At 44.9% G+C, this 26,559-nt stretch overlaps 3 protein-coding genes across 9 annotated transcripts; 2 read left to right on the top strand and 1 right to left on the bottom strand.

Moving 5' to 3' along the window:
* LOC128610447 (peroxiredoxin-6) lies at positions 1 to 4,512 on the top strand. The gene is made up of 5 exons (XM_053629775.1): positions 1 to 562; positions 2,929 to 3,085; positions 3,294 to 3,440; positions 3,550 to 3,696; positions 3,780 to 4,512. The coding sequence occupies exons 1-5, from the start codon at positions 471 to 473 to the stop codon at positions 3,906 to 3,908; spliced, it is 672 nt and encodes a 223-aa protein (XP_053485750.1). The 5' UTR covers positions 1 to 470; the 3' UTR covers positions 3,909 to 4,512.
* Positions 4,388 to 23,347, bottom strand: fggy (FGGY carbohydrate kinase domain containing). 7 transcript variants are annotated; one of them, XM_053629763.1, is made up of 17 exons: positions 19,965 to 20,052; positions 19,544 to 19,840; positions 17,947 to 18,155; positions 17,593 to 17,704; positions 16,298 to 16,449; positions 16,079 to 16,167; positions 14,451 to 14,566; positions 12,356 to 12,484; positions 12,079 to 12,182; positions 11,723 to 11,830; positions 11,103 to 11,164; positions 10,412 to 10,562; positions 10,012 to 10,086; positions 9,790 to 9,910; positions 9,545 to 9,639; positions 8,672 to 8,733; positions 4,388 to 6,625 (listed from the first exon to the last, which is right to left on the bottom strand). In XM_053629763.1, exons 2-17 carry the CDS (start codon positions 19,557 to 19,559, stop codon positions 6,508 to 6,510), a joined length of 1,719 nt encoding a protein of 572 aa, XP_053485738.1. In that variant the 5' UTR covers positions 19,560 to 19,840; positions 19,965 to 20,052; the 3' UTR covers positions 4,388 to 6,507. The 7 variants fall into 7 exon arrangements, 6 of the variants coding, with proteins under 6 accessions (XP_053485738.1, XP_053485739.1, XP_053485743.1 ...); XM_053629764.1 differs by having other exon boundaries at positions 19,935 to 20,046; XR_008386354.1 differs by having other exon boundaries at positions 6,540 to 6,625; positions 8,672 to 9,439; positions 19,965 to 20,053.
* Positions 22,631 to 24,744, top strand: LOC128610446 (transcription factor Jun-like). The gene is made up of 2 exons (XM_053629774.1): positions 22,631 to 23,873; positions 23,995 to 24,744. Exon 1 carries the CDS (start codon positions 23,041 to 23,043, stop codon positions 23,869 to 23,871), a length of 831 nt encoding a protein of 276 aa, XP_053485749.1. The 5' UTR covers positions 22,631 to 23,040; the 3' UTR covers positions 23,872 to 23,873; positions 23,995 to 24,744.
* Positions 24,745 to 26,559: the final 1,815 nt, after the last annotated feature.

The following is a 26,559-nucleotide window of genomic DNA, read 5'->3' as shown; positions in this document are numbered from 1 at the left end:
TGTGTGCTCAGGGAGTCACGTGACAAGGTGAAGCGCGCGCGCCCCCTTCTTCCATGTCCATCAGTGGGAATTAGATGGTGTATATTCTTGACATGACACACTGTAGAACTACACTATATGCCCAAAAGTATGTGGACACCCGACCCATTGAAAACCCATTTGTTTGTTCAACATCCCATTCAATATGTAATTCCCCCTTTAATGTTATAAATAAGCTCCACTCTTCTGGGAAGGCGCAAACGTTTTGCCCATATAGCGTATAATATACACTGTATATTGTATGAACTGGCATTCATAATTGTTACTTACCGCGTTCTTCACCTGGCGCACACGTGAAATCCTATTACGTCACGCCCGTGACGCGGCACAAGGAGGCGCGCGCGCTGCATCTCCTCCTCCTCCTCGTCCTCCTCCTCTTCTTCCTCCTCGTCCTCCTCCTCGTCCTCAGCAGCAGCAGCAGCAGCAGCATCATGCCGGCTCCTCTACTCGGAGATGTGTTCCCTAACTTCGAAGCCGAGACCACCATCGGCAAAATCAGACTCCACGACTACCTGGGAGACTCGTGAGTAGCGCGTTTATACACCGCGCACACAATTACACACCGCGGCGCGTGGACTCGGTCGAAGCGCGCGACTCATGAGTCTCATGAGACAGGCTTTGAAGTTTAATGTAGTTTAAAATAAACATTAACATGCAGACATGAAGCACATCATATGCGTGTTATAATCTTACCAAGACTTTATTATTATTATTATTATTATTATTATTATTATTGAAGTGTAATTTACACTCTTTCTCAAAAAAAAAACAAAAAAAAAGGGGGGGTACTGAAGTGTACTTGTTGCTGGGGTGGTACCTTAAATCTTTTTGGACCTTCAATATGGATCTTCCACCTGGAAATTTGGATCTAGACAGATGTAAAACTGAGCGTAAACTTTACAGTAGTGTTAGTGCACTGGCACCAGCACACACCTGACTGTACCACTCAAGCAACAAAGGTGACGTACACTTCAGTTCAGTACCCTTTATTTCTGAGAACGGACCAGTCCGCTGTGGTTAGAAACAAACTCGGAGCGGTTCTTGTACGCCTCAGAAGAATGGCACACGTTCCTATTTTTGATTACGATGCAGTGAATGATAGGTGTAGATAATGTAACTGCTCTGTGAACTTCTCTTTGAAGTGGCTTTTCGATTTTGTACTAATGTAGGTCGTGGTCTCGGGGAGGAAATCCAGACTGCGCTGTAAAAGCTTTTTGTTCTCGAAGCAAAGCCGGGTCGAATCGAAATGAAATTAGGGGCCGCGTCATTTTTATAGCAGTTGAGCATGCATCTGTTGATCTGTGGCATGGGTCAGTGATCTAGCGTACTGATAGTGATGAAAACAGGCCTGTTTACCACTGGAGCACGATGTTATCATCACATCCGTCTGAGTTTTTACGGTTACACTGTGATGACACATGCAGAAGTAATCTAGTCCAAATCTAGAAAACAAACCCACAGATTTTGCCCTTTTTCCAAGAAATCTACCAAGGTGTTTTTTTTGTTTTTTTTTTAACATATACACTTATAAACTCTTAGAAAAAGTGCGCTACCAAAAAGTACTTTTCCTTGTCCCTGGTGTGGTGTGAAAAAAATAATTTCAGGTACATAATTAGACCTTAGGGCACATGGTGGCTTAGCGGTTAGCACGTTCGCCTCACACCTCCAGGGTCGGGGATTCAAGTCCCACCATGGCCCTGTGTGTGCGGAGTTTGCGTGTTCTCCCCGTGCCGCGGGGGTTTCCTCCGGGTACTCCGGTTTCCTCCTCCAGTCCAAAGACATGCATGGTAGGCTGATTGGCGTGTCCAAAGTGTCCGTAGTGTATGAATGGGTGTGTGAGTGTGTACATGATTGTGCCCTGCGATGGATTTTCACCCTGTCCAGGGTGTACCCCGATGCTCCCTGGGATAGGCTCCATGTTCCCCGTGACCCTGAAGACAGGATAAGTGGTATAGAAGACGGATGGATGGATGGATGAATTAGACCTTAAGGACCACTTATGTACCTTTAAAGCTTCACTCTAAAAGCCAGGCACAGCTACAATATATACCGTACATTCACCCTGCTAGATAAACCATACACACTAAAGGTAGAAAACATGGCAACACAACGATCAGAAAGTACACTTTAGTACCTTTGGTACCTGTGCATTAATGCAGATGCAGATATTATTTGCACGGTTCTCCGGCCACGATGGCGTATCTTTCTTCTAGTGTATAGAAATTCCCGTATTTTAAACAGATTCGTGGTGTTTCATGGCATTTTTAAGCACAGGTTAAAAAATGTGAACAGACATATGGAGAAATCCTGCTAATTATAGTACAAACACCTTCAGTCTTTGAAAAACCGAATAGTGAACGAACGAGAAATAAAACCCGAGTGGGTTTTTTTGGGGGGGTTAAAATATCACCGAGATCATGACGGCCTCGACATCTTCGCTCCTTCAGTGCTGGCTGAATAACTGCTGGCTTGTTCTGATACGTATCTTTATTGGCCCGTTCAGATAGTAAACTTGATTAACCGTCTTTCTCTGGCAACGTTCCAGCAGCGTCGATGAATAAACTCTCAAATAACCAATACATCATATCATTTATATACATCATAATATTCTAATACACGTTTGAGTATTTGCACGTATGGTAAGAGCTTCTCTTCAGGCCGGTGTGCCGCGAGACGAATTTACATACACACTAGGTAAATATTTGAATTTATTGCCCTAAATCCCTCCAGGAATTTCAGCTCAGCAGTTCTAGTTTTCCCGTCCGTACGTCCAGTTTCTGGAAATCCCCTTCCGCCCTGCGCTTTCCGACAGCATTGGAGTTTGAACAGAGAACAAAAGCGAGTGCCGCACTGTCCGTGTTAAGCTCTCGCTAATCTTTCCTTCAATAGCTGGGGCATCCTGTTCTCGCACCCGCGGGACTACACTCCCGTCTGCACCACCGAGCTGGGGCGAGCCGTCGCGCTGAGTCCGCAGTTTGCTAAACGCGGCGTGAAGATGATCGGTCTGTCCATCGATAGTGTCGAGGAACACCATGGTTGGAGCCAGGTAGGCATGTACTCATACACCTCCTCAGCTCCTGTGTAGCAGTGAAGAAACTACCAAACCCTACATGCTCATCACTTGTTTGATCACTAAAAGTAGAAATGGACGTCATTTTCCCCAAATCAGGAGACGTTGGGTGACTTGTTATGTTTTTGGTGTACACTGTTGAGACAAGCTCGCCGCTCGGGTTTTTTTTTTTTTTTTTTTTTAGGACATCCTGGCCTACAATAATGACGAGACCGTCTCCAGGTTCCCGTTTCCCATCATAGCAGATGGTAAGCGTGAGCTGGCTGTGGAGCTGGGCATGCTGGACCCGAACGAGAAAGACCAGTCCGGTATGCCGCTTACTGCTCGATGCGTGAGTACAACTAGACTATATCTATATATAACGCTACAATGCTATAATGCTAACTACAGGCATGCTGCTAATCTCTTTCCCTCTCTCTCTCTCTCTCTCGTTGTTTAAGGTGTTTGTGATTGGTCCCGATAAGAAGTTAAGGCTCTCACTCCTCTACCCGGCCACCACGGGGCGAAACTTTAACGAGATTCTACGAGTGATCGATTCCTTGCAGTTAACAGCGTACCAGCGGGTGGCGACGCCTGTAGACTGGAAGGTGCGAGTAAGAACCTGTTGTGGTTGATTTTCTAAGTTGTGGATATTTTTTCCTAAATATTTTCTCACGCGTCTTCCCGACAGCCGGGGGATCGGGTCATGGTTCCACCTAGCATCCCAGAGGAAGAAGCCAAGACCCTGTTCCCTGCTGGAGTGTACACTAAGGAGCTTCCATCCGGGAAGAAGTATCTGCGCTACACACCACAACCATGAACTACGGAACCGGACAGAACCTCAGACAAAACCCAAACCCTTTGGTCTCAAAGGACCAAAGAACTGGACGAGACCAAACGGAAACGGACGAAATAAGCAAACCGGACAGACCCGAGCGATCACGAAGCTGCATTCACGACTCGGATTGAACTCGAGCTAACATAAAATATTTCACTTGATGACGCAGCGTACTGACCAATCACCAGAGAGAAACTTACCGCACCGCACCCTGAACTACATAAAGACGACGCGGAACAGAAACCCGACTGGCTCGAGACGTGACGTTATACAGTGGCGCGCATACCTTTAGGACAAGAAATGTATATAGAGCATTTTGTGTAACGTACTACAACTTCACACCCGGTTTAAAACCTTTTACGTGTCGGATCTTTGTCAAGATCGTGTTTACGGACACGCCCACTTTTAATTATCATGGAATTTAGAATATATATCTATAGAGTGATAAAGTGCCAGTGAAATCATTTTTAAAATCTTTTTTTTATTATTATAATTTACTCACAATTAGCAATTAAATACAAAAATAAAAAAAAGAAAAAGTGTTCATTCAAATCCTTAAACATTTGCATTTAAGGACTTCATCGTCCACTCCGGGATTATAACCGGACTCTAAATCAACTGCAAGACGAATATGTTGTTGTGCTCCATGTTCCCGATTAGAACGACCCGGATTGACCCGGTCACGTTTCTCACTTCACCTACGCAGGTTTTTTCATTACAAAATTTTAAAACATGGTCAGGTCGATGCCACAGATATCCGTGACCGGGAGTCCGACGGTGAACGCCACCACGAAGTCGGAATTACGAGTGGGAAAACTTTCTTCGAGCTCCGAGTTGGAATCGACGGATGCGACGTTGATGTTAAATCTGTTGAAATGCAACGTTCCCTCGTCTCAAAAGCCGATTTCTGTTATTATATATTTGGTTCATGCAGTTAAAACTTATTGTAGGACTTTAAATTTAAAAAAAAAATGCAAAATTTTTACAATGAAATCATTTCCTGCACAAAATACGACAGCGTTGTACAATTACGATACAGTTTGCAGCGATGAAGTTTACAGCGGTTTCATAAATTTCTTAAAAACTTTTTTTTTTTTTTTCATTTTCTAGAAGTAGAGTTAAAAAAAACCTCGGTTTTGTTTTTTTGTAGTCGGAGAAGAGAAGGTACGCCGCCATCGTGCTCGTGACTCGAACGCAGAGCGGTCAGGGTGGGAGGAGCGTACTCTCTCGCCCCTGTCGATCACAGCGAAGCCAGCCAATCCAATCCAATCATGGGCGTCTGTGAGGTCGCGTCTGTTGAAGAAGGCGTACAGCGCTTTCCTCCGAGTGTGTCGCGCTCCCCGTGTCTCTCCGGGTATTAGCTGTAGTATGATAAAGGAGAGCCGACCTGTGGAGCGGGAACCGGCTACGACTAAATCGAAAAAAGCTTTACACAGTGTCCTCGGAAACTTTGGCCTTGCAGACTGGCCTATTATTTATTTTTATTTCTAAAATGCAAAAAATGTAATTGTTTTCTATTTAAAACTCGTATGAGGACGCAAACTTTTGTTCCTAACCTCCTCCACGTGCACGGTGATGTCCGGAAAATAAAGAAGTCCGAGACGGGAAGAAGTCATTTCCTGTTATTCCCTTTTAGATGATTAGTGATGATTCGTAGCGATTGTAAACGTACAGAAAACGGATGAACGAGGTTTTTCCATGCTCATGAGATCGTCGGGGTCGTGCTGCACTTTCACCCTGTGACGTGGGTGGGTTCTTTAGAAGGAAACCACCGACACAGGAAATAATCACACGTACCAGTAAAGGTGTTACTTCCTGTAACAAGTCCAAACCGGCGTCCTCTAAACCTAAACCTCCGGCGTCGATCAGCTCGTATTTCCAAATTGCGTCCTCGTTTAGATTATTACCGACTCCTCCTGTGAGCGTCTTTCGACATCGATCGGAACGGAAGCGTCCTCGTACACGTCCGGACGTCCGCCGATCTTTCGATTACTGTACCGGAATCTTACGTAGTGCACGTCTGGCGTATGAACGCGGACGGATGAGAATCCTTCAGGTCGTGTCATGTCATGCATACCAGCTCGTGAGAGGATGTGAGCGCGGATCGACGCTCTGTAGGGAAGGGGGTGAAGGACGCGAACGGTGGTGTGTCATCACTCAACGTTTCCATCGCTGTGCTCGGAGCAGATCGCTCGCTCAGCTGGTGGAGGATTCGTGTAGGCCTTAAACGATTTACACACTCTTTTAACTGGATGGCTTTGTGGCTTTCAGCCTGTCAGTTCACACACACACACACACACACACACACACACACACCTCTGCTTCTGTCAGCATTAACCACGCTGAGAGCTGAGCTAGCAGGAATGATTTAACTCAACATCTACATCTGACTATCAAACATCTCAATCGGACCATGGTTTATTTATTTATATATATATATATAAATAAATAAAGAGCTCTAAATTCATGCTGCTGACACGCTCGTGTTCGAGAGACGAAACGAGCAGCAGTAGAAGCAGCGCAGCTTCGGATCCGATGCCCACAGAGGAAACTGCAGCAGTGTGTTCACCAGGCCAGACTTTCACTTCCTGAGAGGCGTGAACACGTCAGCGTCAGTGTGGCCGTCGCTCATCAGCGCCGCGTACTCTCTCTGATGGGCGAACAGCCGCAGGAACACGGCGTACTTCTTCCTGTAAAAGCTGACACACACACACACACACACACACACACACACACACACACACGCACACACACACACACACACACACGCACACACATTCATCAGGCAGTTTTCTGAAATTATACGAAGGAGAAAAACTTTCCTGCCGTTACAGGAAAGTAATCGACGGAACAGTAGTGACGAAGCAGAATAACAGGAAGTGCGTACGTAATAAACACCGAGATGTTTTATTCCTCTCAAACCGCAGTTTCCGTTTTTTTTTTTGTTTTAAAACCGATTAACGAACGACACGTCAAACTTTTTATCCGTTTACAGTTACGTTTAACGTCGTGGAACCTGCACGGTTCCGAGTGACTTCCTGTTCTCGGCTATAAAACCGCCGCTCCTTCACCGGCCCCTTTTCTCTTTCTGAAAGGGTGTAACGTCGTCCATAACAGAAACCCCTGTGCGAGCCGTTACTATAGAAACCGTAACGCTTTGAAACAAACCTGGACTACCGTCAGAGCTGCAGCTGTAGAGAATGAATCACCAGCCAATCAGAATGCAGATGACATCAGCGCTGGGATGTAAGGCAGGTTAGTGAATGGATGAGCATTCATAGATGGTCTCAGGTAGATCAGAGGGTTTTACTGAGAGGTGTGAAAACCACAGGCGTATTCTATCGGCTGAATGAAGGCTGAGCGTCCGACTAAACCGCAACAAAACCAAAGCATTCAAAATCACTTCAGAATAAACACAGAGTGCATCCGGGGTCAGCCATTTTTCATGTTCCGGACTGATGAAACCTGAGTGGTGGTAAAGATACCCGGGGTCCCGGGCGGCGGTTGGCTGTGCTCTCTGGGTAGGAGGGGCGTACACTCTCTCTCCTGTCAATCAGAACAAAACTAACCAGGGGTGGATTTCCCCGAATCATTCGGGACAATAAGTACTTCATTATCCCTTTTGTTAGAACGTTCTTTAATCAACGCGTTTCCCGAAACCCTCCGTAACTAACATAGTACTCGAACATGTTCGGAAACTAACGAGCGACCTGACCCATTCCTTATTCACCGAGTACCTCGTTATCACGTTCGCCAGAACCTTCTTAAATTCATAACCGTCACCCAAAAATCGCTCGTAACTGACGTTGTACGCAAACTTGTTCGTAAATTCTAGACTAAGTACTTCGTTACGACGTTCTTTACTTGACGGGTGTTTCCCGAAACCCTCCGTAACTAGCGCAGTACGTACACGTGTTCAGAAACTAACGAGTAACCCGACCCATTAATTCGCTGATCTATCTGTTTGATTCATCTCCACACCGTAAATCGACTCGTCTGACTTTTCTCCAGACTCGTTGTGGGCGGAGCCAACAAGTAACTACTTACAACGCGTTCGTTAAATCTCCGACAACAAGGGCTCTTTGGGAAACACTCGCAACGCAGGCTTGTACCGAACGCACGTCCTTCTTTAAGTCGACTGTTATTCACCAACAAGACGACGGTAGATAGCGCTTTCGTATCAAAAGGACAGTATGATATGCGATAAAAAAATAATAATAACAATAATTTAAAAAAACTCCGGAAAGTATACGTGAGAACATGAATAAAACGTTGAATTTACTATATACGTCAATTTTATTATTTTTTACATGTGCGTATTTGGTGGGTTTATTTGCGAGATGCAAACCTTGTGTAGTTAGAAATAAATGAAAATCCCCTCCCCCCCACAATATGTAAATTTATACTACACAGTGCTGTTAGATTCTCGACTCTGATTGGTCAGAAATCGTGCATGGATTAAGCGGCAGCCCGGACAGTAATTTATCAATGCGAGTGATGACGGGAACGAATCCGTTTCGTAGACGATCCACAACGTTAAAAGGTGCTGCGGTATAAGAGGAATAGAACCCGCCGAGACGTACCGTTATAGGAAAGTGATCGACTCCGAGGTGGTAAGAGTGTCTCCGCTTCATCGCACCACCCCGCCGTTGATGATTTTCCCATAACTGCGTGACACAGTGTTTTATTCCGTACTTTACTCCGTTAGTCTAGAAATGTTTGAACTGTAAACCCAGATCTCTCACCTCTCGAGCTCGAGGTTCGGTCGGACCACTTTTCCTATTCTGGCCATTTTCTCCATGGCTTCCTGAAAAAAAAAACAAGCACGGCGACACGTCAGATTTAGCCGAGCAGGTGTCACGTAACGCGCGTTCGACACCATTTAGAGTGCGCCTTCTTCCCCCCATCATCAGGAGAAAAACTTCAGCACAAATTTGCCCTTTTGTTGATCTTTTCTCAGATTTAGGATGTTGACCTAATGAAGGTTCGTGCGATGTAGGTCAGTGGTTTCTTACGCACGGCGCGAACGTTCCGACTCGCACGTCCTCGTTAACGTGCGCTCAGCATACACTCAAGCGTATACGTACACGTCAGAGTCGTCGACGGAGTACCGAGGCCACTCCTCCTGCGATACACACTACATGAAATAAGTGCTCTTTACTGTTTAGTGTGTTAAGTAACTCCCCCCACTCCCTCCCTCCCCCTTAAAGCTGCATTCACACTGGGAGTGTGTTCTACGGAAATAAGTGCCAACCAGAGCACCTTGTTTGCCGACACTGAAAAGGAAAAAACACATCCTAGTTAGTGCATACGCATGTATATTTAAATAAATAAACCCAGCAGAAAAGCATCTCACGACACGTCACGTCACAACACGAGGTGGCTGGGCTACAGCAGCGGACGACCACACCGGGGTTCCACGCCTGTCAGGCATGAGTCACTCAGACTGAATAGCTGAAGACCGGGAACAACGCCCAGTTGGTGTTTGAGCTGCTATAGTACCGTATGATTGGCTGATTGGAAGAACGAATGAATGTGCAGGTGTACAGATAGACAGTGAGGGTATATTAGAAGCTATGGTGGTGATGATGATGATGAAGTTCTTATTGTAAGTGTACCTGAATGGAGGTGTAGTCCCGTGAGGCGCAGGCCCCCAGAACTGCAGCACCGACCAATACGGCCTCTCTCTCTGCGGCCAGGACGACTGGCAAACCTGCACATTATACATTATACACAGAGATAGAGAGAGAGAGAGATGAAGGAGAATTAGAAAAAACAGTTCTGTAACTTTCTGACCAATCAAAACGCACCGTGTACTCCAACGGTCGGTTTATTTACTAACCCGGCGCGAGGGAGCGCTTACCCGTGACGTTGGCGTGCACGCGCACGAACAGAGCGTTCTTACTGAGCCCTCCACACAGGAACAAGGTCGTGATGTCGTGTCCCGCGTCCCTCATCGCGTCCAGGATGTGCCTGGTGCCGAGCTGTGACGAGCAACAATCAGAACCCGCGCACCGAATAACCCCGGGCTGTGTGGGCTGTACTCGTGTTTACAGGGTTAGGATCAAATCTCACTTAAACTCACAGCAGTAGCCTGTAGAGTAGCGAGGTAAAGCAGAGCCAAGTCGTCCAGCGTCCGAGACAGAGACAGTCCGATAACCTGCACAGAGCCGGAAGAAAATCATTCACACACGCACTATACACCAACTGAATGAAGAAAATAACACAAATGCACGAACAGTAAAAAAAAACAAACAAACAACAACATATTAATCAAATCACAACCATACACACACATAATAATAATGAAAATCTCCAGATTTTATTATTAAATTATTCCTCATAGAAAAATGATTGGATTTAGATTAAATAAATAAATAAATAAATATTTATAAACCGGTCTCACTCACTGCATTGCAGTCCCCGTCTCCGCTTTCGATTAAACGACACGTTAACGCTTGTAAAGTTTGTAAATCGGTGCTCACCATGCCCTTCAGGCTCTGGTCAGCGAGAGGAGACCGGTTGCCGTGGAAATCGGGCCACACGTGCACGCCGGTGGTCAGTTCGTCCGGGTTCTTCAGGTCTTTGGCCATTTCCTCCAGGTGGCCGTTCAGGAAAGAGTAAATATTCACTCCACTGAAAAGAAGGAAAAAAAACAAAAAACAAAGAGACATTAAACTATATACACTTTAAAATGAGATCCTGGATGTAGGCCTGGGCCATATGATTATATATATATATATATATATATATATATATATATATAAATATAAATAATTATAATATACTGTATATTGTGATATATTACGCTTTTTTAAGAAATGAGGGTTTTATCAGGATCCTTCGTGCATGGATCACTGTGTACGTTTAAATGTAAACAGTCTGCGGTAGGGCTGGAGTCAAGAGCGCGAGTGTCCGGTCCAAGACCGCGACTAGCCGAGAGCAAGATCATGAAGCGTCACGTCGCTTTTGAGGCCTTTACTTCCGCTAGTTAGCTACATATATTCACGTAGACACCGTTAGCCTGTTTCCTAAACGAAGGAATTTATACGAACTCTCAGTCGAGGCCACGACCGTATTTAGCGAGACCAATGCACAAGGAGTACCGAGGCCGATAAGTCTGAGACTCGTTTATTAAAACATGTTTAGCAACTCAACCAAGGAACAAAAACGTACCTGTTCTCCGCTCGCTCTTTTAACTGAGAGAAAGCGGCGTGTCCCGTCACCACGTGATCAATCTGGAGGGGGAACAAGAAAAAAAACACATCTATAATCCCTGTTTATACACTATATGACCAAAAGTATGCGGACGCCTGACCATCGCACCCGCGTGTCGTTCTTCCCCCAAACGATTGTACAGAATGCGTCTGTACGCTGTACAGTACAGTCCTTCGCTGGAACTAAGATCTCGAGTGTCCCGTACAGAGCCCTGACCTGAACACACCCCAGACCCCCGCGTGTGACGTCATTTCCTGACCCCACGAACGCTCTTGTGGCTGAATGACCCCAAATCTCCGCAGCCGCGCTCCGAAATCTCGTGGAAAGCCTTCCCGGAAGAGTGAAGCGCTTTACAACGGCAAACAGGGGACTAAAACTTTTGGCCACATAGTATACTCTGTGATTAATACCACCTTGACCTGGGAAAAACTGTTCACATGGGGAGATTCCGATCACGCTTCTATATTTTGCAGGATGGCGGCGGACGTTTCGTCAGCCGATATCCGATTACTCGGTCCGATCGCACGTTCACAGAGAGGTGCGTTACGACGTCTTTACGCGGACGCGTTCGGACTGACCAGTTTCCCTGTAGCGCTCTGACCGCCTTCGTTAAGCCACAGCTCCGGTACCATGGCGGACAGGTACGGACCCCACACACCTGGAACAAACAGAGGCTTCTGGCTCACCTGCAACACACACACGTACACACACACACACACACACACACACACACACACACACACCCTAACCTCAGCACAATATTCTGCCTCGTTTAGTGTTTTTTTTTTTTTAAAGCTACATTTAAAACAAAGCATCTTGTGAGGACATTTGACACTATATCTATTATTATTTAGTTCCGACACACACACACACACACACACACACACACACACACACACACACACACACACATTACTATTAGCTATAAACTCACAGCCATGTGACAGGACGATGTTCCACAGATCAGAGCAACGCGCGACGTGATTGGCTGATTTTCACACGGCAGCTGATGGCCGCTTACATCCGCCCCGATGATGCCTAGAAAACGAGGACAAACCGAAAGAACCATCTTCAAAATACGACTGCATTTCTTTCCACGTTTCCCACGATGCCTCACTGAGCTTTAATTCCCAGCCCTCTAGTGGTTAATCAGCAGAAATATCATATATATGTTTATATATATATATATATATATACACGGTATAACCGACCCAGTCCTCCTGCGTGGGCATCGATCAGAGACGCTCCCACAGCTGTTCCCGGCTCCAGACCCAACTCTGCAGCTGCCTCCGGAGTCAGTCCTCCTCCGAGCGGGCTGCCGGGACAACACGTCCGCTCTCCTGCACGTGACAGGGACACAGGCTCAAAGAGTTACACACTTCTGCCTCCGAAATGGCCCGACTGTATTTGAACACGTGTGGCCAATCAGGGGCATCCGTGAGCTCATGTAAGCATAAGAGGGGGCGGAGTCAAACAGTGCTAATGTAAATGTTTTTCCAAGCCGTTCTGTTAGGTCGGTACGGTAGAGTACTGAAACAGACACATGCGTCAATCACAGGTTTACGATCTCCCATAAACCAATAAAAAACAAACAAATACGCAGTTTAAACGAACGTATCAGGATTATTATTTTATTTTATTTATAAATACAGATGACGTTATGAGTTCTGTCTCTCTGTTGTGTCCTTAATTAAGAAGCAGAAAATATATTTAAGGAAGCAGTTAATAGCATAACAAGGTTTTTAGTGAGGACATGGAAGGAGTCTCCAGTGTCAGCCCTGAAGTTTTCTGATGTCTTCGGGACGGGACGGGACGGCACGGGACGGGACGGGACGGTTCATGCTGTTTTCTTCGTGGTTTCTCGGTAACATGACGAGCTGCACTTTTTGTCTTAACTTCGACAGAGAGAAAGAGTGAGAGAAAAGAGAGAGAGAGAGAGACAAAAGAGAGAGAGAGAGAAGAGAGATAGAGAAAAGAGGAAAAAAAGAGAGAAAAGAGAAAAAGAGAGAGAGAAAGTAGAAAAGAGAAAAAGAGAGAGAGGAGAGAGAAGTGAGAGAAAAGAGAGAAAAAGAGAGAGAAAAAAGAGAGAGAAGAGAAAAAGAGAGAAAAGAGAGAGAAAAGAGGGAGAAAAAAGAGAGAGAGCGAGAGAGAGAAAAGAGAGAGAAGAGAAAAAAGAGAGAGAAAAGAGGGAGAAAAAAGAGAGCGCGAGAGACAGAAGAGAGGAAGAGAGAAAAGAGAGAGAGAGAAAAGAGAAAAAAGAGAGAGAGAGAAAAAAGAGAGACAAAAGAGAAAAAAGAGAGAGAAAAGGGAAAGAGAGAGAGAGAGAAAAAAGAGAGAGAAAAGAGAAAGAGAGAGAGAAAAAAGAGAGAGAAAAGAGAAAAAAGAGAGAAAAGAGAAAAAAGAGAGAAAAGAGAAAGAAAAGAGAGAGAAAAAAGAGAGAAAAAAGAGAGAGAGAAGAGAGACAGAAGAGAGAGAAGTAAGAGAAAAGAGAGAGAAAAAAGAGAGAGAGAAGAGAAAAAAAGAGAGAAAAGAGGGAGAAAAAAGAGAGAGAGCGCGAGAGAGAGAAAAGAGAGAGAAGAGAAAAAAGAGAGAGAAAAGAGGGAGAAAAAAGAGAGCAAGAGACAGAAGAGAGAAAAGAGAGAGAGAGAAAAGAGAAAAAAGAGAGAGAGAGAAAAGAGAAAAAAGAGAGAGAAAAAAAGAAAAGAGAAAAAAGAGAGAGAAAAGAGAAAAAAGAGAAAAGAGAAAGAAAAGAGAGAGTGAGAAGAGAGACAGAAGAGAGAGAAGTGAGAGAAAAGAGAGAAAAAGAGAGAGAGAGAAAAAAGAGAGAGAAAAGAGAGAGAAGAGAAAAAAGAGAGAGAAGAGAGAGAGAAAAGAGGGAGAAAAAAAGAGAGAGAGCGAGAGACAGAAGAGAGGAAGAGAGAAAAAAGAGAGAGAGAAAAGAGAAAAAAAGAGAGAGAGAAAAGAGAAAAAAGAGCGAGAGAAAAGAGAAAAGAGAGAGAGAGAAGATCCTGTCCATGTCCTGCCTCTCTGTGGAAATCTCCAGGTCGTTTCTAGTCCAGATTGCTAAGCAGTGTTTGGTTTTGTCGGGTCTTGATGAATCAGTCTGATGTAATCTTTTGATCATCTGTTTTTAGTGCATCATTATTTATTGTCAGTGATGGATGTAGATCAGAGAGGTGAGGGTGTAGAGGATCTCTTTCCAGTCAGGAGTTAATGATCCGCATCACCCGTGGGTGCGGTTGAGGATCGCCGATACGGGTTATACAGCACCGTGGTTTGGGTTTTTGTTTTTTAAACACGTCTTACCCATTTTTGAATGATTGTTCTCGATCAAGTCCTGCAGACCGACGGCGGCCCAGAAACTGTCGTCCCAGCCGTCCAGCGGCGAATACGTCCACTTACACACCACCGTGCACAGTGATCTAGGACACCGCAGAGAGGTGTGAAGACAGAGATACACAAGAGTCGGTCCACGGTTTTACTCGTTTACTCAGAACACACCCGAATACACTATTAAAGCAGTAACCTGTCAAAGACTTTAAAGCAGCGGTATGTAACTTGCAAACTGTCTGTGTGTGTGTGGACGGAGTGTGTGAACTATGCTTCTGCATGAAAGCACAAAGTCATGTGACAAACATACCCAGCCTCAAGCGCTCTTCTCTTCATCCAAAAGAAATCGGATTTCTTTTTCAGGACCGTGTGGGCAAAAATCCGATCTGTTCTAAATCAGACCTTTCGTATGTAAAGTAGCTAGATTGATTTGGATCATAAAGAGAATGGATAAGACAGGAAGTTATGTGGCTTTTTTTTCCCCCAACACACTTACAATAACAAAACAACAACAACAACATGTCCAGCGGAAGGACTGACCGAGACGACTGGTGCATTCACATTACAGATATCAAAGACGAACACGGACCGGCAAAGTCAAACATATCCGATCCGAGCTAAAGAACAAAAACAAATCTGTGTCACATAACGAAGCCCGAGAGACGCCAATAACAATACCGAGTACTGAAAGACCGAAACACACACCCGTACACACACACACACCCGTATCTCGACAGGTTCAGTTAAATTCAGTCCTCTCCCAAACGACTGGAGCAGCAAGGCCAACTCGACCGTTTTCTGGTGTGAGCTCAAGAGACGAATACGAGACCATCGATCAGAATTTCAGCTTTCATTTCCTCATATTTATAAATGGACTGGAATTCCCAAAGAAACACGGAGAAGAGCCTGAAAAGTTCTGGAACCGAGACGAAGCTCCACCAAAGTGATGGAAAAGTGCCAAAGTGTGGAGAAAGAAAGGATCTGCTCGTGATGCAAGCAATACGAGCTCGTCTGTGAAACGTGGTGGCGGTAGCGTCGTGGCTTGGGGCTGCACGGCTGCTTCTGGGACATTCTCCCTAATGAGAATGAGTTTGGGAACTCGTGACGAGAGCGGCCGAACGGATTCAGACGTTTACAGGAACGTCCCGTCTGCCGGTTTACACAGAAACGTGCAAACGCACATGATCAGGAGGAACTTCATCACGCAGCAGGACGACGATCCAAACCACACTGCCGTCTCAATAAAGGACTTGATCGGGACGGGGAGAACGTGGAAGGTTTTAGACTCCGTCTCCAGACCTTAATCTGACTGAGCAGCATTTCACTTCCTGAAGAGGAATCTGAAGGGAGGAGCCTCCTGAAACAAACAACAACTGAAAGAATTTGCAGTAAAAGCCTTGAAAAGCAACACCAATGAAGACAGTCTGGTGACGTCACGTCTAGACGTAAATACCAGGAAATGAACGCTGGAAGTCTGATCTATCGTCTCATATCCACCTTTCGATCTCAATCTTTGACGTACAGCGAAAACAAGAGAATTGGACTTGTTGTTCCGATACTTTCGGAGAGGACTGTGTGTGTGCGTGTGTGAAGAAAACCCTCACCTCACCAGCGAACCTGTTGCCTTCCAGGATAAAAAGTCTGGCAGGTCGAAGAAGTGTGCGGCTTCCTTCCAGCAGCGCTCCCTCAGGTTCTAACGGAAACACGGACACAGTGCTGAGACGGGATCCGAGAGAATTTAGCGGTTGCGTGTCGCTCTGATGTCACGCGGGCGTCAGTTACGACGGTGTTTATGGAGAGAAACGTGAAGCGAGCTGCGTCACCTCTTTCAGCCACAGTAACTTGGGCGGCTGCATCTCGGGAGACATCACGCCGCCGACGGCGCTCAGGACTCGGTGAGAAGTGGCTGTGATGCGAGACGCTTGTCCCGTCGCTCTGTGGTCCATCCACATGACCACGTTCCTCTCCTTGACACCTGACAGGAACATGGAAGACGGCGGAAGTGACATGGGTGGGAACATGCTGCACGATTTAGAACCTTTAATGCGGCATTCTCCTAATTGACGGCATATCACAATCATTTACATATGCAAATTTGACATGAACTTATTATTATTATTTATTCCATAAAAGGATCTTCATTTGGGGCTTTAATGTCTAGAATATGGAGCATTGCAGTGATGGAAGAAAATTCTCGACCCTCAACATGCTGTAATTTAAATAAATTAAGCATAGTCAGCTACAAAACTATTGGCACCCTTGGGAAGGATGGTTGCTCGGTATTCTCCAGCTCGTGCAGGAGTAGGCTTGTGGGATATGACGATTCTGTTGTTCCTACGTGATCTTACGTCGCCACGATACGCCGTGGCACAATATTACCAGCCCTGCCATCCTTTTTACGCACTGCATGAGCTGCCCCACAATTCCTGACTGCACAGCTGGTAATATTATGATTACACCCTGTACTACTCTCCTTAAACCCGACATGGAGGAAACGCTCGCTTTCTTTGATTTGTTTTAGAGTTGTAGATGAATAAAATCATTAATGGTGATTTTTTTTTTTTTATTATTGCACAATATCGCAAGAGCCGAGGCAAAAAGAGCGCCGATAATTGAGCGGTTTAAAAACATACTGCTAAACTGTGATTGGCTGCATCCGAATCCGTCGGTATGCACGCACCTGTGACGGCACCACGGATGACCGGTTCTGTTTAAAAGTGCCTGGGTTTAAACCAGTAAGTCATTTGTCTGGTAGAATACACTCGGCTTTGTCTGTGCGGTCGCTTAGCAACTAAAGTGCGCGGTTAACGGTACGGAAAATTTCACTTCGATTTAAGGTTACGTTTCTCTCACAGGTTTAGGCTGAGAGTTCTTCTACGCGTTTTTCCCCGAGGGTGCCAATAATTCTGGAGCTGACTGTCTGAATGTCAGAGATCCTAGCAGAACTCTTGTTGGGCCACGCCTCCAGCTGTTAGTGTTTTCAATAGCAATAAACGTTTCGCAATTTTCAGACGATGCCTTCCAGATGGCGTTCTTGACGGACGCGGACATTTCAGGATGAAGAACTCGGCTGCGCGCGCGCACACACACCCACACACACCCCTTCTGAGCTACTCACCATCTTTATTAACAGCTACAGGCTGAAAGTTCTGGTCCAGAACCACCAACGAGCACGTGGCATCGAACCCGATCCCTCGCACTCGCTCCTTCGCGATGCCTTCGGTCACTTTCTACGATGAGATAGAGAGAGAGAGAGAGAGAGAGCACAAGAGAGAGCGAGGGAGTGAGAGCAAGAGAGCGAGAGAGAGCGAGAGAGAGCAAGAGAGCGAGAGAGAGCGAGAGAGAGAAAGAGAGCGAGAGAGCGAGAAAGATTACACACACATATGTAATCAGACACTGAGGTATATATTGGGAATAAAACACTTGTGGGCGGAGCTACAGAGGATACACCCATGCACCATGTCTTTTGTACCTTCACAGTGCTGCAGCATTTCCTCCAGATGTCGTCGGAAGATTGTTCGTAATGATCTGCCTGAGGCTGCCAGATGTGCACGGGCTCCTCGGCCGTGGCTGTAACACGGCCGTCGCGGGAAACCAGCGCGGCTCGAACGCTGCCGCTGCCCGCGTCCACGCCCACGTAACACCAATCGTCTCCGGACGAAGTGCTCGTCATCGAACCGTCTGCGTATAAACACACACACACACACACACACACACACACACGTGTGATATCAAACAGACACACAGCACACAGAGGGTTAACGTCACAATCTGAACCAGCAGCCCTGTCCAACACCTGACCCTAACGCTCTTAACGTGTCTCTCACGCTCCAGAATAACACTTCAATGACATGACTCTGACTCGGGGACTCGCCATAACCTACGACTAAATATACACGTACAAAAACGCCTCGCTAACGAAGACATCTCGAAGGAGTCTCCAGTGTCAGCAGTTTGTAAAGCTTTAAACGAGTAGACATGAATCCTTTTTTTGTTTGTTTGTTTTTTTTTTTACTGAAATATAAAGTTATGAATAAAACCAGTTTGTTTTAATTTGATATGAAAGCATGTTTTCAGTAGGTGGCCCAGCTGGTCACGTGACCAACGTCATTCAGTTCAACATGAACCTTTAGGAAGAATAACTTTTTTTTCTCCATTTAAAAATAAAATAAATAAGTAATACACCTGAAACAAGGGTAAACAAAAAATAAAAATTCCCCCAAAATCTCTCTGATTAGAGTTAAAATAACGGAAGCATTGTTTTTACTTGCTGAACGGCGTAAAGTTGGCTGGACTCTGGACTTCAAATTAAGGGACCGTCTCTAAAGTTACATACGACATCGGTATACACGTTTCTAACTCCAACAGCATCTGCCTTACAGTCATAAAACCAACTGTATAGTATTTACGAAGGTGTATAACGCACGTCTTTTAGATTTTCGATATTTAATCAAATAAACTGCCGAATCCTATGTAAAAATGGACATTTCACCGCTGAATGGACTCGTACACAAAACGTCCCATCATTTAAAGCTCAAAAGCATTTGAAGGGAATGACTTACAGTCACGAAAACAACTGTAAAGTGTTCATCTAGGTGCCAGGGATGCACGAACGAAAAAACTGTCTACAGTTTCATTTATTTATGTACATGTTCAGACAGATTGTGTATGGGAGCCAAAGGAATTCAACATTATTTACATAGGCAGCATTTCCAGTGAACCTTGTGAGCCCTGTTGAACTGCTTCTCTGACATAGAACGGATGAAAAAAGGTAATAATAATAAGAATAATAATAACAACAACAACAACAACAGTAATCTTATCAAATTGCTCAGTAATCACTTAGTTTCTCTCTCTACACACAGATCCCTATACAGTTTTATCTGTGATTATTGTGTATTGTCAGTACTTTTAATTATTTCATTAATAGGACTTTTTTTGTGTGTGAAGAAAATGATTTCTTCCAATACGGGTCGTTTTGACCCCCTTCATACATTCGTGTAGGTTTTTTGCTTCATGTATTGTAGGGTTAAAAATAATTTGATGGCATTTTTGGCAGACGCCCTTACCTAGAGCGTCTTCCATTTATCTCATTTATACAGCTGAGCAGTTGAGGGTTAAGGGGCCTCACTCAAGGGCCCAGCAGTGGTAGCTTGGCATTGGCAGCTCTTGACCTTCTGATCTGAAAGGCCAGTGTTACAGCTGACATCTACAGGAACACTTTCCAGTTGTTTTTATGACTGTAAGTCATGGTCTTGAGATGCTATTGGAGATAGAAACGTGTATATCAATGTCGTCTGTAACTTTAGAGACGGTCCCTTAATTTGCGAATATGGAACATCAAGCCAGCTTCACGCCAGTGCTCACTGAAGAGATAAACACAGAATAATAAAGCACAGTAAAGTTGTTCAAATGTCTACATATTTTTTTATAAACATGCTTTAAAAACAGCGTTTATACCAGAGGGATTCGTTAAGTCGATTATTTTACCGGGAAATAAGACGCGCTGGTTTTAAAGCACAAAAACCCCAAACGCTAGCAGGATCAGGACAGACTTCGAGCTACGGCGAGAGAGAGGGAGCAAACCGCGGAGCAGAAAAACACAGGGAGATGACGTCACTCAGCCACCGCCACGCCAGGGGGAGAGGATTCAAAATGATTTAAATTAATAAAACAGATGTGAAGCAAACAAAGAAACAAACCAATAAAGGAATAAAGAAATAAATAAATTAGTCTGTATTGTTAGTATTATTGTTGTTTGAAAAAACATTAATATTGAAGAAGAAGAAGAAATAATTATAATAAAATAATAAATGTGTGTTGAAAAGTAAATGAATTAATATCTATCTATCTATCTATCTATCTATCGGTCTATCTATCGGTCTCTCTATCTATCTATCTATCTATCTATCTATCTATGTCTATCTATCTATCTATCTATCGGTCTCTCTATCGGTCTCTCTATCTATCTATCTATCTATCAATCAATCATTTTGAAAGATTCCAGGCTAAAATGGTCATAACTGTCAAATAAAAAAATGAGCCCATTGTTTAAAACTATACTACATGAATTGTTTATCTATACCACGTGTGATAATGACTTTACTTTCTATATATTATTCATTGTTATTTCTTTTAACACTTCCATTTAATAAACATGTATGGATTTAGTTTACTATGAAGCATTGCTGTTAGTGTATGATACCCTGTACATCTCTAGTTTATAAATATAATTAATACTTTAAAAAAAAAAATGATCCGGGGAGTCAATTTTAAACCGATTCACGAGGCCGTTAGGACAATCTGATTACATTCGAATATTTCAAATCAACTAACAAACAGCCAGATTTTTATCCCGAGCTGTTAAAGTACAGAATCTCATAAAAACCTGCCAGCACATGAAGTCGTAGGCGTTTATGAAAAGCCGAGTCGTCTCGGTGATTCACTGGAGTGATTCATCAGAGACGTGCAGTCAGACAGGACGGAGTCGCTGTAGACTGTAGTGCGGGAGTGTGAGTATCTCCGTCTCTTCATGACAAAGGAAATGTAAAAATGAAGAGTTCATTACAGCGGGATTCAAAAGTGGCCTACTCCGGCAGCTTTTACACAAAAATCACACGATTCACGTCAACTTTACACGTGTGATTTCCGAACACTTCAAATCTTTCACACGTTTTGCGTGGATTTTTTTTTTTACACGTTTCATTTATATTTGTGTGCTTTTTCTCTGATGCTTTTATCATCATGTGTGACTTTTACGTGATTCGTTTATTTCTTTTCTTGAATTTCACGTGATTTTCACGTGGTTCGCTTACTGTTACGTGTTATTTTCATGTGACTTGTTCCTTTTCACGTGTGATTCATTTATTTTCCATGCGTGATGCATATTTTCTCACCTGGGTAATGTACTTTCATGTGGTTTTTACACACGCTTCATTTACTTCCACGTACGATTTTTCACGTGATTCATCTATTCACGGGTGATTTTTTTTCCCCCTCTGCAAGTGATTCGCTTGTTTTCGCACATGATTCATTTAATTCATTTCTTTTTAAGTCCTTTCTGTTCACGCGCAATTTTCTTTTACACGATGAATTCGCGAATTTCACGTGCGATTTCTTTCTTTCTTTCTTTATATAGTTTTGCACGTTCTAATGATTTATTTCTTTATTCTCACACGTGATCTATACAAAGCCGAGACGTTTTCGTGTGAAACTACATGGTGCGAATATTTCTTTCGCACGTGCTCGCACGTTATCCGTATGTCGTGGCGTGCCCACTCGAGTTTACACGTTCGGGTTCAGGGCGTAACGTGATGAAATGCGGCTTTACGTCGTTTTTTTTGTTTCGTTTTTGTTTCTTTTTAATGCACGTGATTCCGCTCGCCGTTTATCGCTCGTTCATCCTCAAGGTTGCAGGAGTGTATCCTGGGAAGACTGATCCTGGGGTAGGAGTACAGTCTGGATGTGGCATCTTTCACACAACAAGGGGTCGTTTAGATTCGCCAGCGCACCTACGGCGAGGGTTTTGGAGGTGGGAGGAAACTGGAGAAAACCCTATACACCACAGTACATCGAACCCTGGAGCGGTGATCACATCTCCCTCACACAATCAGCAGAAACCCCCTCCCCGGAGAGAGAGGAGTCAGTCTGGCTAAAACGTTCCGAGCGGAGATTTCGACTCGATGTGCCAAATACCTCCACGTGTTTGTTGATGTGCAGCCGGGGCAACTGCTGAAGCGTTCGTGCCACACGGCGGGTTACAGAAGCGAACAAAGCATACAAACGAAGCTCATCTGGAAACGAGGATAAGAACAAATGTGTTGTGTACGCTCTTTTTATTCCCCCCCCCCCCCATCCCCTTGAACCTTCCATCTACTGTACATTTGGGCTGGAATTTCACTTGTTCCACTCTTCTCCTTTACACTACTGATTAATTACAACTTTACACAAACATCTCACTTCTCCTATTTATTTATTTATCTATCTATCTATCTATCTATCCCACGTCTGATGCAAACACTTCTCCCTCCACTGCATCTTAAACTCGAGTAATCAGATCCTCCAGTGCAATACGTAATCCCAAGGTGCACCGCTCAATGAATAAGCGCATTACCTAATCCCATGAAGCATTGCGGTGGGCGGGGGTGCTTTTGGAGAGCTGGGGTGGTTTTGGAGGGCTGAAGCCCCGCCCCACGCGCTCATGTGGGCCAGTGAGTGTTGTTGGACATGACATCATCTTTATTTTCAGTGCGCGAGCTGAGCCGTGCCTCCGGGAAAGAAAGAAGAAGAAGAAGAAAGAAGAAAAAACAAAAACAAAAACAAAACAAAAAAAACAACCCACCAAGAAAGTTTGTCTCCACGTCGGAAGTGTGAGAGGATGTTTCAGGATCTTGCTCGAGACGGAGGAAAACTTTCCCTGAAAAGTTGCTGCTGTTGTTGTTTTTAATGAACGGATGCCAGAGTGATCGGCTGGAACTTTTTTAAGGTGCGCGGGTTTGGGGATCGGTTTTACGCGCGCGTCTTTCTGCAGAAATCTTCCATATTTGTTCGTTTATTCTTTTGAAAAATGGATGGATTGTTTTATAATGAAGCTCTAGATGGTGTGTTAAACCAGCACCACCATCATCATCATCATCCTCATCACCACCACCACCACCATCACGGCGAGGCTGGAGGAGGGAACGGATACGAAGCCCTGACGCGCAACATGACCCTGAACCTCGCCGACGCTCACGACGCGCTCACGCTCACGTCCCCCGACCTCAATTTACTCAAACTCACCTCCCCGGAGTTGGAGCGACTCATCATCCAGTCCTGCAACGGCTCAGCTCCGACGACTCCGGCTTCCGGTCCGGCGCGCGCTTTCCCCGCTCCAAAACCCGCCGCGGACGAGCACGATGCCTTCGCCGCCCTGGCTGAGTTTCAGTGCCAGCAGAGGATGTCCGGTAACCCCGACGATGTCGGACCTGTAGCTCCGGGATCGTCTCACGCCTGCGCCGGGTTTGCGGAGCATCTGAACCACACGTGGGACGCGTACACCGACACGCCGCCGCCGTGCGTCCCTGCGCAGTTCGGCGCGTACAAGGACGAGCCGCAGAAAGTCCCCGAGACGCCGCCGCTGTCTCCCATCGACATGGAGGACCAGGAGAGGATCAAAGCCGAGAGGAAGCGCATGAGAAACCGCGTGGCCGCCTCTAAGTGCCGGAAGCGGAAGCTGGAGCGGCTCGCGCGGCTGGAGGAGAGAGTGAGCCGGTTATCGGGGGAGAACGGAGAGCTGCGCGGCGCCGCCGAAACGCTCAGAGACCAAGTCGCGCAACTCAGACACCAGCTCCTGGATCACATCAAGAGCGGCTGCAAACTCCTCAGCCAGCAGCTGCAGACTGTTAAAGAGTTTTAAAGGTGCGGTCCGTCTTGTTTTTTTTTTTTTTTAAACTGTGCTTCAACACTTATAATGATGTCAAACATAGCCTATTTTAGAAAGACTGCGATTCAAAATGCTATTTTTTTCCTTTCGTTTCAGGCTTCTTTTTTTTTTACATTTCTTTCTGGCCCAGAAATTAGCTCCACCCCACAGCTGGATCAGAGCTACTTCCTACCCCCCCCCCCCAAAACGCACCTTACTCTGCACACGTACTGTAGTTTCTCCACAGCGTGTTGGGTCAGACGTCATTTTCGCTCGGGCATCAGAGGTGACTAAAATGACATACGGCTCCTTTAATACTTTAATCGGACTGCACTGTAAACCTTGTCTTCCAACGTGTAAAGGAAGTCGTCTGTGCTAGACGGCTTCGTGGACCTTTTCACAGGTGGCACGGAGGGCACCGTCGCCGCCTCACGGGGTCCGGGGTCGGATCCTGAACTCGGGGTTCCTCGCAAAAATATGCCGGTGACTTTAAAATGATCCAAACCGGGGTGCATTCCCACCTCAGGCCTGGTGTTCCCAGAATAATCTCCAGCTCCACCTCCACCTGACCTCTATAAAGCACTTACTGAATATAAATGAATGAACTGCATATTAACACGTGATGTCAACTTTCCCCCCATTTATCTTTTTACTAATATACAGATTTGCACTGTTTTTAAGATTTCTAAATTGTAAAAAAAAAAAAAAATTATTACGTGTAAACATTTTATATCATCAATCAACCTGTATATGGCGTTGTTTTTCCCCACGGCGACATGACGGTCCACGTACAATACAAAAGCAACTGTTACACACTTTCAGTGCATCTTAAATAAATAAATAAACAAACAAACAAACAAATAAACAGCGCTTCTTAAAACGAATGAAAACGTACTTGTGTGTATACCATTTTAAAGTGACTGTGAGCATGCAAACGCTGTAGAATTTTAAGAAGAGACCTGTTTACGGGATTGATTGATTGATTTATTTATTTTTTAGAACACGTTTTCTTCTTTTGTTTTTTAAGATAAGATCACGCGACACTTTGGGAATTGTTCAGCGAGTCTCGTTAAAGTTTATCTGTAGAGTCAGAATGGTCAATTTGTCATCAAGATCACATGCACATCGTTTATAGTATCGGCGGGACGTGCAGGTCACGAGACCATTTTAAACGTGAAAGAGAAGAGAGGGCTTTAAACGATAGAGCCGTCGTTAAACAGGCGTTCAACGAGAGATTCGAGAAATATATACACACACACACATATATGTCGCGAGATGACTGATGAACGAGAACTAAACGCGACAGAGCGTTGTGAGATTGCGTCCTGACTGACAGGATGTGAGCTTTCGCAGCTCCTTTCTCGTCACTACCCATGGTGTGTGGTGTACGGGTAAATATTCGGAACATATTTCTAGTAGAAAGTGGAATGAACAGGTGAAGTTACAGTTGTGTGTGCACACGCACAAGTCGTATAATACGACCTGCCTGTCTTTTTACAGGATTAGGTACAGATCGTGATTATATCTATCAGTAGGAGGTACAGATCGTGATTATATCTAATCAATCATAGTGCGGACATTCTGCTAATTCCTATTCCTTTGACCGTATAAAAATGTGAGGTAGAACCACTAAACATTACCACACACACACACACACACACTATACCAAGACAGCGTGTGAAATTCTAACCAGATGCAGTTTTGCACTCGCCCAGGCGCAGAGTCCGAGAGAGAGAGAGAGAGAGAGAGAGAGAGAGAGAGAGAGAGAGAGAGCAGGAAAGCCGTCACTTCTGTTTCTGTGGTTGGGGTAAAAGGAGAACTGACACGCAGAATAAGAAGCGTCTTTTTGCTTAAGACTCGATTCTTAGCAGTGATTTCCCTGGAAGCGACGTGACTTGGACGTCATAAAGAAATTCGGACCGCCTCGAATCAGCAGAATAAAGAAATCAAGTGCAAACAAACGACATTACAGGCCCACGGCAAAAACGACGGAATCGCCGCACTTCACCGGGCCGTTTTACTCCGTAGCAGATAAACGAATCACAGACGATGACACGGAACTATTTTTTGTTTAATAGCTGAACATTCTGGCTTCATGAAACATACCTCAAACAAATTCAATTATTTTAATTAACGGCATTTAAAAATAAAAAAAAGGTACAAATCAAGTAGAGGAATAAAAAAATAATAATAATAATAATATGGATAATGATCACCTTGTAATTTGCATTTCTAAAACAAACCAGCACGAATCGAAAAATGCTCATTAGTCTGCAGTTAGTAGAGCGTGCTCACAGACCTTCACCAAGGAAACACGGCCTCGACAAGAGCGGCGTCGATTCGGACGATGGGAGAGGATTATAAAACTCCGAGGAGATGATGGTCGGTTGTTCCCAGTCAGCCGTGTCTAAAATTAACGAAATGAGAAGGGTTGTAAAAATGAAAACGTACGGGTCGACCCGAGGGAGAAGCGTCGGGAAGGAAAACTCGAAGCGATACGCCTTGAAAATAGAAAACACACGACAAAACAGGACCCGGTGTTCGTGACAGAACTGTAAGAAATGGGCCGGATGAAATGGGATTTACGTGTAGGATGGAAAAGCCAGAGGAAAACCAGCACGAGGCAGTGCTGCCTAAAGAGAAGAAAACAAGGTCCCAGTGGGCTAAAGAGAAGCGAGCGTG

Source organism: Ictalurus furcatus, chromosome 7, assembly GCF_023375685.1.
Source record: "Ictalurus furcatus strain D&B chromosome 7, Billie_1.0, whole genome shotgun sequence".
In the NCBI taxonomy this organism is placed as follows: domain Eukaryota; kingdom Metazoa; phylum Chordata; class Actinopteri; order Siluriformes; family Ictaluridae; genus Ictalurus; species Ictalurus furcatus.
Note: the sequence above shows the minus strand (reverse complement) of the source record. Positions and strands in the feature narration are given on the sequence as shown.

Bases quoted from the DNA above. Each gene is read 5' to 3' on its own strand.
- LOC128610447 (XM_053629775.1), top strand. From the start codon at position 471: ATGCCGGCTCCTCTACTCGGAGATGTGTTCCCTAACTTCGAAGCCGAG. The intron at 563-2,928 runs GTGAGTAGCGCG...TTCCTTCAATAG, and splicing joins CACGACTACCTGGGAGACTC to CTGGGGCATCCTGTTCTCGC. The intron at 3,697-3,779 runs GTGCGAGTAAGA...TCTTCCCGACAG, and splicing joins CGACGCCTGTAGACTGGAAG to CCGGGGGATCGGGTCATGGT.
- fggy (XM_053629763.1), bottom strand. The intron at 12,485-14,450 runs GTAAGACGTGTT...TGTCACGTGCAG, and splicing joins GAACAATCATTCAAAAATGG to GAGAGCGGACGTGTTGTCCC. The intron at 9,640-9,789 runs GTAAGCGCTCCC...TATAATGTGCAG, and splicing joins CGTGCACGCCAACGTCACGG to GTTTGCCAGTCGTCCTGGCC.
- LOC128610446 (XM_053629774.1), top strand. From the start codon at position 23,041: ATGGATGGATTGTTTTATAATGAAGCTCTAGATGGTGTGTTAAACCAG.